Source organism: Podarcis pityusensis (genome assembly GCF_964106645.2).
Source record: "Podarcis pityusensis genome assembly, chromosome: 3".
In the NCBI taxonomy this organism is placed as follows: Eukaryota; Metazoa; Chordata; class Lepidosauria; order Squamata; family Lacertidae; genus Podarcis; species Podarcis pityusensis.
In genome coordinates, this window is record NC_138026.1 from 41,329,208 (window position 1) to 41,340,977 (window position 11,770).

General features: G+C 41.0%; 1 protein-coding gene and 1 long non-coding RNA gene across 3 annotated transcripts in view; both read left to right on the top strand.

Moving 5' to 3' along the window:
* The window catches only part of CYB5R4 (cytochrome b5 reductase 4), a 32,706-nt gene extending 29,841 nt beyond the window's left edge, over nucleotides 1-2,865 (top strand). For both annotated transcript variants that reach the window (XM_080999894.1, XM_080999893.1), the window contains 2 exons: nucleotides 830-994; nucleotides 2,260-2,865. In XM_080999894.1, the coding sequence (XP_080856020.1) occupies nucleotides 830-994; nucleotides 2,260-2,314 (220 nt within the window). In that variant the 3' untranslated portion in view covers nucleotides 2,315-2,865. The remainder of the gene's footprint in view (nucleotides 1-829; nucleotides 995-2,259) is intronic.
* Nucleotides 2,866-6,552: 3,687 nt separating this feature from the next.
* Nucleotides 6,553-10,121, top strand: LOC308473996. The gene is made up of 3 exons (XR_013984447.1): nucleotides 6,553-7,172; nucleotides 8,628-8,695; nucleotides 9,939-10,121. It is a non-coding gene; the product is annotated as an uncharacterized lncRNA (long non-coding RNA).
* Nucleotides 10,122-11,770: the final 1,649 nt, after the last annotated feature.

The window sequence follows — 11,770 nt, forward strand, 5'->3', positions numbered from 1 at the left end:
CCTCATCTCTGCAGGACCAACATCAGATCACTGCTTGATATCCAAACCATTCACTATTTTTGTTACAGAAAGGGCTATGTAAAAAGCTTTTATTCAGTTGTTTATCTGCCGCGTTAGTTACACACTGCAGGGGGAAGCGGCTTCCTTTATTATTTTAATGGGGGAAAATCACAGGGAAATTGTTTTTCACATTGATTTTGACAGAAAATGTAGAAATCTTGTTTCTGCCTATAGTGGTGATTTCCCATCATCTCAATATGCCTTTCATTGTTCCGAGCTGCTGCTGTAGTTCATAATATTTTTGTCCCCTAAATTCCGGAACAATATCATCACTGTTATCATTATTGCATGCCACTTATGCCAAAATGGTTTCCAAATGGCTATGAAATCAATGATAAAATACATACACAATTAAAATACACAATAACAATTTAATCAGAACATTAAAGCATTATTAATGAATATGCAATAAAAGAGGCCAGTTAGAAAGGAGAACTGTTAAAATAAGAGTAGGAGAAATCCTGAAGTCACTGTAATTTTCATACTTCCCAAATGCAATGAAGACTAGAAGGGAACAGATTTTAGCCTTCACTCTAGATCAAACTCCGTGTTGCAGAACCATACAAGACCTAGAATCATAGAATCATAGAATAGAATCATAGAATCATAGAGTTGGAAGAGACCACAAGGGCCATCGAATCCAACCATCGAGACCTGATATGCTGACATACAAATAATATCCAATTTTATTTATTTTTTGCTCGTTCCAGTTTGTTCTATGGCTGAATAAATTGTGCATGTTCTGTGACTTAATCATTCTGTCTTTCAGATTTGAGGTTCAGTTTGTCCTCTCGGAGCCAAAGAAAGGCTGGAAAGGCAAAGAAGGAAAAATTTCTTCCTCTCTTCTTTCCCAATTTGTGAAAAGAAGTAAATGTGATTCTAAGGTGCTCATATGTATCTGTGGTCCACCACCTTTCATGGAGCAAGGAATACAGTAAGTAAAAGAGGAACTATTGATCCGTTACATGTTGTATACTTCATATGCTCTCCTCGCCCTTAATTTTTATAATTGATATTTTATTTAAAAATTTCCAAATATAAAGCAGTAAAGAATTTACATATGTGGGAAACTTGGTGAGAGCCACCTAGGGTAGAATAATCCATTGTTTTCAGTGGATCTGCCCGGACTAAAATTGGATACCACTTGTTAGTTTTAATACTGCTTTTCTGTGGGCTAATTTTAAGGGTGGGTTGGTGTGACTGAAAAGTTTGTTTTGCTGGGCAGGTTGGGTCCCCAAGTGTTCTCTTTTTCTTTTCCCCTGCCAGCAAACGGTAAACGGATGGCAGCCTCTGATTGGCCAGGGTTCCAGGAGAGGGAGTTGAAAAGGAGAGGATTTTGAGAGACAGTTTGTAGGTTGGGAGAATAGGGTGGGAGGTAGGGAGTGAGAGGATAGAGAGAGTTGGTTCTGGGTAGAAACATCCACTTTAAGGAATATATCACAAGCTAGAGAAAGGAGACTCTGAGCTTAGTGTGAAGGACAGTGTGTGGTGTCCTGTAAGAGTAATAAGCCAGGAATTAACTGGGAGGCTGAGGCTGAGCCAGGAGAAGTAGAAGCTGTGAGGATACAGTCTACTTAGGTTTCATTCCAGTCAGGAGGGGAGAGATTCTTCAACCAAAAGAGAAGTCTCCCAAACCAGTTAAGAGGGGTGTGGTGATCCCTTGGGTCTGTTACCTGGAGTACCTCAGGAGTAGGGTTGTCTAAGGAGGGTGCAACTGACAGAAAATACCACCTTGTTTAAGAACCAAAGTATTAAGTGGCAACAGCTGTGCAACAACTGAGAAAGAACTGAAGTGAAATAGCATTATAATCTGAAGTATCCTATGTTTTACCCACTTTGTGTCATAAACTTCCTTTGTTTAATAAAATCTTTCTTGTTTATTGGATCAAATCCTGCCTCAGGCTCGAAATTATTAAGTTTTCCCTCACACAAGTACCCTACAAGATAATCTGGGGTAGTTTGTAGGAATTAGTGGAACTGGTGTTCTGTGAGGTGGGTGTACTATATTTAAGTGAGGGCGGGCCCAACAGCACCAGAGGGGAAAGTTGGTCATAGGTTTTGTAGCATCAACAAACAAATCCCAGTTTTATAATAGGAATAATCTACATTTTTAAAAAATAAATAAATTGTAATGCTACTTTAATATTCTTGCTTTCCCTCTGTACATTATTTTGTGTATATGTGTTTGTTTCATTCCAGGTTTCTGCAAGATCTTGGGTATTCCTCTAAAGAAATACACTGTTTTACAGCTTAAATATGCAGCATTAAGACCCTAGGTTGTGCACTTCAAAAACATTGTTTTTTAAAAAAATACAAGAAAATATTATGCATGGATATCTTGTTCTTTTTAATGTGATTACTTGAACTCTTATCATATTTAGGTGAGAGTGGGTTCTTTTATATTCTGCTGTTTTGAAATTGTATTTATTTTTGTTACTATATCACACTTAACCAGAATATTTTAAGGGGTAAGTAAACTAACACGTGTATGTATTGCACAGATATGAACTTTGTCCTCCATCAAGTACGATTTAGTAGCATCCCTTTGCACTGGTTACTATGTCTATATAGGCACTAGAGACCTTATTTTAAATTATAACTTCACCACTTTCCAAAGTCTCAGCAATATAGTATGAAGTTATATGTTATACAGTTAACTCAGGAAAACAATCTTACAGGTGTCGTAACGCTGTAGTATTGTAAATAACGAGTGTTCTTATAATTTATACGCAAAATATTGGTTTTATATACCAAATCACTTTTTGTATCATGTTAATAAAAACAAGATGGTTGCGTTTAAATACATCAATTTGTTCATTATTATTTTAAATATAATTTTATTGCATTTCAGAACAACCACAAAAATGTACAGAACTCAAAAACACCAGCCTCCTCCCCACCAGCATCCACTGACCCTCCACCCATCCGTTCCCCAGGTAGTTTAATATCATCAGCACATAGTTCAAGTGGCTATCCATGCTCATAACTACTATTAACCTAGAAGCATAGAATTGTAGAGTTGGAAGCGGCCCTGTAGTCCCAACCCCCTGCAATGTAGAAATCTCAGCTGAAACACCCATGACAGATGGCCATTTAACCTCTGCTTAGAAACCTCCAAGGAAGGAGAGTCCACCACCTCTTGAAGAAGTCCGTTCCACTGTGAAAGAGCTCTTAGCACCAGAAAGTTCTTCCTGCTGTTTAGTTGGAATCTCCGTTCTTGTCACTTGAAGCCATTGGTTCAGATCCTACCCTCCGGAGCAGGGGAAACCAAGCTTGCTCCATCTTTCATGTGACAGCTCTTTAGATATTTGAAGATGGCTATTGTATCTCCTCACAACATCCTCTTATCCAGGGTAAACATCCAACTCCCTTAACTGTTCCCGACCTTGATCATCTTGGTCACCCCTCTCTGTACACATCTCAGCTTGTCAATATCCTCCATAAACTGTGGTGCCCACAATTGGACACAGTACTCCATGTGTGGTCTGACCAAGGCAGAATTGAGCAGTACTATTATTTCCCTTGATCTGGCCATTATACTTCTGTTGATGCAGCCTATAATGGCATTAGCTTTTTTTGCTGCTGCGTCACACTGCTGCCTCAACCTGTATTAATACAATATGCAGTTTTCAACATAGGTCTACAAGATTAACTTCTTTCTGCTTTTCAGACAAGCAACAATCATTTAAAGACACTACCTTGAAAATCACCAAGGTAAATGCTTTCATTGGAATTTTAAGTGATGGCATCTGGCTTTAGAGCTGAAGAAATTGTACCCTAAATATGGAGACACAGCATACCACATATAATAGAAAATCAAAAGGAAAGTTAGCTCACTTTTGTCTTTTAAAGGTGTGTGTGTGTGTGTGTGTGTGTGTGTGTAGTGATGATTTACCTCTGGTGGGAGGTATGTTAGCCCATAAGAGACTTGCTTGATTAAACGTGCACATATAATCTCGGATCACTTGGAACAAAGCTCTGCTCATGTAAAGAGAATAAACGATCACTGCTTTCTCTTGGTAAACTACATAAGCGGATTAGCTGTAGTGATACAAAAAGCAGAGTGTCCAGGGATCATCACAGATATTTATTCAATTCTGAGAATAATACCTGGATGGGAGTAAATGCAGAGGAAAAAATATATCTTGTTGGGATTGTATGATGTTCAGAAGTGGCAGCCCTATCGGCCCCAATGAAAAGTACATACCATTACTTTCCCCACCAGGGATTTTGCTTAATTATGCTAACAATCATGGTGCAGGCAAAAGGAGCTATTTAGGGCCCAGCTTCCTAATCATTAGAAATCTTGCTAAACTTTTTCCACTCATCTGTGACACTTCATCAGACATTACCTACATGCTTTCCATCTTGTCATAAAGGTAATAAACTTGGTTTTGTTTGTTTTTAAAGTGAAAGCTTGGATTCTCAGCCTTGCTATGCCTAATATCAATTTCTGTATATAATGTAGGAATTTTAGTACATGATCTTCTTTCAGCTTTTCCTTTCTGAGCTCAGTGCTTAAGATGGGTTTATCTTTGCCTCTGTAATGAACCTGTGAAGTTTGCTGCTATATAGCAGGGGGAGAACACTGGTTTAAATGTCTTCAACAGGGCATTAGGTAAATTAATGGGGAATAGGTTATTAGCAAGGGCTGTCAGCAATGAATAGCTAAGGGAAACCTTCAGGGTGAGAGGCAGTCTACCATTGAATAGCAAGTGCTGAGGAGCAAACAGACAGAGGATTAAGAAGGCCCTGCTTGCTTTCCTTGTGGGATTGCTAAATACATCTCCCTGGCCACTGAATGGGTCTTTTGTCTGATCCAGTAGTTCTCTTCTTACCATCCTCGATGTCTGACAGTCCCAAATCCTGAATCATGCTCTCTTTGTGTGTGTGTGTGTGTGTGTGTGTGTGTGTGTAATTACTACAAGCAAAACATCTAGCTGTGGCATCCCCTGTTAAGAGTGTTGCCATAGTAACATGGGCACACTTAAACCAAGGGAAAGCAAACCGCTGGAAAATAATCATGTTCTGTTCTGTTTTTTTGTTCTGCACTTGGAAAGCAAGGTTGATCAGAACTTCCTCTTCATGGGAACAGGCAAAACCAGATAACGGCACTGAATGAAGCAACACCAGGTTGATCTTCATGTGAGAGCATCGCTTAGAACAGAATCAGAATAGACTTGTTCACAGGGCCATGTCAGAAACAGGCAATATGCTAAAACATTTATTTTTTAGATGCCAGCAGTTTCCAAGATATTTGTGTCCGCCCCCCCCCCCCGCTTGAATAATTGAGAGAGCATTTTAAAGGGGTTTTCTGTTCCTGCAAGAGGGAATTTGAGGGCCTTTTAAAATTGCATGATATGGAATCAACAGACCGGAAAATGTTAGTAGAAAGTTCATAATTTATTGACTGGTTTAGAAGTTTCCCCTGGTGAAACCTTCCTAAAGTATTAGAAGTGTGAACACAAGAAACATTTCTTTATTTTTTAAATAAAATTGGGAGAGAAAGGTTGGAGAAAATCAGCAGAGAGTACTCTGGTAAAGAGATCGCCCCATTACAGAAGGCTACAAATGGAAAATTATTTTCTTCAAGAACTACTGTTTAAAAACACAAAAAACAGCCTGTCTTTCATTAATTACCAGCAGAAGGTGCAAGGGCATTGCTATTGTCTCACCTGGTTTCTCTTGCCTCCCTCCCGTTCCAGACTTTTATCCTCCTGTCTGTTGGCCAACCAGTGAAACTTAGGATAAAGCCGTACTTGTTTCACCTGACTTTTAAAAACCCCACCCCAAATCTTAGGCAACATTAGCATTTCAAGTTGCATCACCCCAAACTCCTGTTCACGGAAACGGTCATCTGCTCAGGCACCTCAGCATAACTCTGGCTTGAGTTTTCAAATTAGATGGAAGCCGGTTTGAGGGAAAGGAATATTTCTCAAGGAACTGCAGGATCCCTGTGGATTGTGGTTGACGTCATGTGTACACAGCTTTGAACATCAGTGGTGGGAGCAAATGGTAATGTCGACACAGCCTTACTCTGCGCACTAGTGCTACAACGCCCTTTAAAAAGCAACCACAAATGATGCTCTCTCAGAAAAGCCCATGTGCCATGACATGGGGAAAGTTGATGAGTCCCTGAGAAGCCATGGGAGGGTGGAGGAATGAAGAAGGGGAGAGATCAGCCCACTCCCCAGTACAGCTCTACAAATGTCCTAGTGGACCATCTGAGCTCCCTCCAATCGCCAGCTCTAAGTTAAGCAACCTGCACAGATCCTACTCTGCTCCTGTAGGAAGAAATATGCTTGGTTTTGGCATCCAGGACAGAACAGGTCCTCTCCCTACCCCCAAGCTCTGATGCCCAGGGCAACATGCTTCAAGCAAATAATTATTAATTGTAGGGACCAAACCACACGCAATTTTGGAGGGCTGCGCTAGCTTTAATAAAAACTGAACAAAGGCAGCTCCTATTTCTGTTGCTGTCTGGAAGCAAGTGATCTCAACAGCATAATAAATGCTGTGGGAAGGTTAGAGAAATGGCATTTGTAATTTGTGATGATGTACACAAGCTGTAAACCTTCCTCCGCAGTTCACTGGAGTCAGTCTTCATTCTCTCCCCCCTATGATTTTTTTTCTTTATGCTTTAAAAGGCTGAGGATGAATGCTTGCAAAATAATAAAAAAATGGAAAGGACATGTAGAGCTAGGTTAGGGCATAATATCATTTTCTGTTGTCTTTTAATAGCTGTATGCTTGCTTAGCTAGCTAAAGCGAAGCCCAATCCTACAAGTAAGAAAGCCCCTCTGTGTTCAGTGCACTGATTTGTTTATTAGTGGCTGGGAGCGCATGTCCTTTTTACCAAGAGAGTTCAGCCTCAGAGCATAATCTACTCAGTTTCCAAGTGTGTCGCTTCTCTACAAATGTAAAAAACCTTAAAGCATGTATGAAGGAAAGGCCATTGTTGTTTTCCACTCATATGCAGTTACCCTCTACAAGAAGTGTTCCTCTTTCAGCTGGGAACAGGAGCGTTCTGCCTTTATTAGAATCAACTAATAAAGCAAGCTTCTAAGAAAATCAGAACTCGTGATCATACTGGATATTACGCAAAACAAACAGGTGAGGGATCATGAAAAAAAGCCCTTTTGCAGCAGGTGATAAGAGTCTTGTGATAGAGTGGAGCAGGAGTTGTGTAGAATTAAATTGGATTGTGTCTGGTGCAGAGTTGTTGGGCTCTTTTGGGGGAAATGTAGCAGTTTTTGGATTTTGTTTTGATGGACTAAGACAATTTCCCTTTTGAAATGGTTACTGGTGTGTTTTAATATTCAGGAACTTTTCTGCTTGCGTAAGCAGCTGAGTTCTGCTCGTGAATAATTCCTGCACAGTATGAAATGGCGCAGATGCCTAGGCATGGACAAAGACTTCAGAGAGCCGGAGTAGAATTTATTTGCTTCATAGGCCCAATAATAAAATTCTAGGTGCATAGGAAGGCGCTGACTGGCTTTTCAGAAGAATCAGCATTGAACTATTGTCATTCATGTGGGGATGGGGGTGGCTACCTCAAAATCACTTGGGAGGATGAATGTGCCTAGCCAGCTTTAATGTGCTGTACCTGAACAGAAATCCAGAGAGGCAGCCTCCAATACCTTACTTTATTTAATGCATATATTTAACAGGATCCCAGCAGCAGTATTATTGGGAGGATGAGGGGTGGGGAGGTCAGGACTGGGTGGGCCCACTGGTGATTATGACAGAGTTTCTTTACCAGTGAGGTAAAAGAGTTCAGACTTTGCCATCACCTTTCCCACTCCCTTCACTCTCATCTCAAGCACCACTGAGGCAGCTGCCAGGAGGCTATTCCTGTAGCTTCCGGCAACCCATTCCTGTTTTTCAAGTGGCTTGTAATGGCTATCAGGGTTCCAGGTTGGACTCCACGCCAGTCCTACCTGGAGATGCCAGGGTTTGAAGTTGGGGGATGTTCTACATGCAAAATGTATTCTACAGCCCTACCCTGTTTATATTTCCCTCCTTCAGTCATGAAGAGTTATCAGAGCAGCTAACAATTGAAAGTAGTAGCCTAAAAACAGTCAATCCATAATAAAATATTAAAAACTGCAAAAGATAACGGGTAGATTTAGAATCGTGTAAGACTAGAAACAAACAGCAGGAATAATAATAATAAAAAATAAATTTCTAGTACCCGCTCATCTGACTGGGTTGCTCCAGACACACTGGGTGGCTTCCAGCAGAATACACAGAACACACAATACATCAGACATTAAAAGGAAAAGACCCAGAGCCAGAGAGAAGGAACATGTGTCTCTCCAAATGTTGGACTGCAACTCAAGTCAGCCCTAGCCAGAATGGCCTATTATGCTAAAGGACTATGGGAGCTGTAGTTTAGCAATATCTCAAGGGCCACAGGTTCTCCATCCCATCGCTGGAAAAATGCAAATATCTTTACTGAGTGCTGAAAATATGAAGTCAACATCAAAGCAAAAATGTCTCTGGAGTGCATTCTAGAAACATGGTCCCACTACTAAGAAATCTCTGCCTTGGCTTTTCTCATCTCAGCAACAGAGCAGCTGAAGGCTGCCCACAGGCAATCCAAGAGGCTGAAGCGGAGTCAATGGCGCTTTGAGGTATTTGGTCTTGACCTACTCAGGGCTGGGAGGCGGTGGGGACAGCACTTCAAATTGTGTTTTGAAGTGGACTGGTTGCCAATGGACTTATTTCAAAACTGACAAGAATTTGATTTAAAATGTCGAGCCCAGTCTAGCGGCCGCATTTTATACTAGCTGAAACACATGTGAAGTCTTCAAAGAAATCCCTTAGTGAACAATGCACTAATCCAAAATGTACACACAGCTTCCATGAAGCTGTGTTTTCTGCCTTTGTACATCTTTAGGCCTCAGCAGCGAATGGGCTCCAAGTAGCTAGGTTCAGGTGTCAGAAGCAGGTGCTACATTGTTCAAAACAGCCAGGGAAGCACTTCAGGCCGGGACATAGTCACTTAGGCAGCCAGCACTTTCTTACCAGCCAACACCAAGACTTTATAGGGCCTGGTGGCAAAGATCCCCCTCAGGGCTGTCTACATTCACCCACTCCATTTTGCACTTTTGACCGAACGCTTCACTGAAGCAGCATGTAATAATAACCCATTAAGTGTTCTTTAACACAGGTAACATCCAGCACAAACAGGGACTTTTTTCTGATGATGTAACCTTGTATGATTTGTTTCTGAATTTTTTGTTCCAGAGAGACAAAAAAGAAAGAGAACAAATTGGTTTGACGTCTGGCTGAGGATTGATTGCAGCAAATGAGAAATGATAGCTAGACGTGTTCCATTTTAGGTTATTTCTAATGGTTTTTCTTATAACTGGATCCGAGACACTTGGGAGCTTTAGAGTGTCAATCTCACTTTAATACTGCTGGTCTAGTGATCTGACGGTAATTGACAAAAGAGAGTTCCAACAATGGAGAAATTAAGTCTTACGTGATTACACAGGGTAATTGTGTTAAACAAGATAGCTCTTCCAAAGCTTTTGTTCTCCTCACAAAGAGGGCCTATCCACATACATGGAAAGGCTTTGAAATCTCGGCAAGCCATGTCTAATCACTTCATGTGGCTTGGTATAAAGCTTAGATTTGGGAGGAAATGGGCGGAAGAGACCCCCCATACATAGCTGTCAACGTTTTCCTTTTTTAAAGGGAAATTCCCTTATTCCAAATAGGATTCCTCACAAGAAAAGGGAAAAGTTGACAGCTATGCCCCCATAGCCTGTTCTCTTGCAGTTTGAGTCTTGTGTTGTAATACTGCTTGCCAGCTAAGAAATGTATTGCTTTGTAATTATTATTATATATTCATTATACACTTACATTTAGAAAAACTACGACGATGGCGACTAGTTGGATTTTGAGCAGCTACATTCAGGACAGAGCTCTGTGGAGAATCTTATGGCTGCTAACAAATAAATCCAAACCCAAACTGTCATTGATGGGCCTATCTATGAATCCCTCCATAATAGAACATAATTTGTGTTTGTTTAATGTGTGCATAAGTGTATGCTTGTGTGTTTTTCAATATACCTTTTGTCGTCTCTTTAGAACACTTTTGTAATGTATTAAAACTTTTTCTGTATTCTTTTGTAGTTTGGTATCTTTAGCAATGTGAATAGTTTTAAAAATATGGAAAAAAAACTACCTCATAACTATTGCTGCCACATGTTAGTTTTAAAATGTTCCTTTGGAATGTTTTGTATTCTACTGAGGTTGATTGATCTACGGTTTGATGGCTTCCTTTTTCTCCATTGTTCCTTCTCCTCCTCCTCCTCCTTGCCAACAGCTTGCTTGCCTGCCTTTTTCCTCTGGCCAAGAGGAGGCAAAGGATGGTAGACACTTTCAGCTAGATCACTTACCCACCAGTAGCGTCCCTTCCTAGCAAGTAATCAGGTAATGGTAGTGAGGAAACCCAGTAGCTCCACTGTACTTAAGGGCCCGCCAAAAACCGCTGCTGGGAATTGAAAGGGAACTTTGGCATCGAGTTTCGAAAAGAAATAAGGACATCATGGTTTAGTTGATCTCAAAGGATAACTGAACTTTTATCCAATGATCTTTAATCTGCCTCTTTTTCACACAACACATACTGCAGAGCACAGGCCCAGGACACTCCAACCTAAATGTGAATTGAGCATTCAGGGAGCACCAACAATCATTAAAGGGGCTCAGCTTCTTTTCTCAAATTCTTGCTTCCAGGTAAAACCATGGAGACAGACCCATTCACATTAATCAGCGCACAACAGGTACATCCAGACCCCTTGCAACTGGTTGCTATGGAATCTTGTGGGATCTTAAAGGGTGACACATTTATTATAGCATAAGGTTCTGGGGACTGGGATCTACTTCATCAGATGCATTGTAAGTTGACCTATGCTTTTTAATAAACATTGGCACAGAGAAAACAATTGTTTCAGAAGCACATGATATTTCAGCCTCCAGGCAGTGCGTGAGACAAGATTGGCTCAAAGAAGGCCAATTGAAATGTCTTTAACCTTCTGGAAACCCAGAAGTGCAATCACATGCAGCTCTACAAGGAAGGAATTCCAAAGGCATGGAGCTACCACAGAAAAGGTCCTGTCTCTCAAAGGTCTAGGAGCTGGACACCCAGCAAAGCTCTCAGACTGAGATCCCAGTGCGTGGGCATCATAGTATGTGTGCAAGTGGCTCATCTAATAGCTCAGGCCTGATTAGGGCTTTGAAAATTAACACCAGCACTTTGAATTGGGCCTGAAAATACACTGGAAGCCAGGGCAGCTGATAGAACGCAGATGCTCTTTTTATTTATGAGATTGCATGTGTTAATTTCAGTTTGTACCAACTCTGGATCCTTCCAGGTGAAGGGCAGGCGAAAAGTGGTCTGCATATGAATAAAATAAACAAGAACAAATGAGAGGTATTAAACCTTATCTCCCTGATGCGCTAGCTTTCTAGAGGCAGGTTTGATTAAAATAAGAAATAGTTTGCAATATAATCGCCACCCACAGTTTGCAGAGGTAAAATCCAATAGGCTACCACCCGCTCTGCTTCTCCTCCAATGGCCCCTGTCCTTTTCGGAATTCGATGCCACGTGACCAGAGCCTTCTTTTTTTTCCCCTACGTGGGAGGAGCTTGAGAGCATTCATTCACGAGGCTGGCTGAGGGGGAGGAGCTTTCCTGCC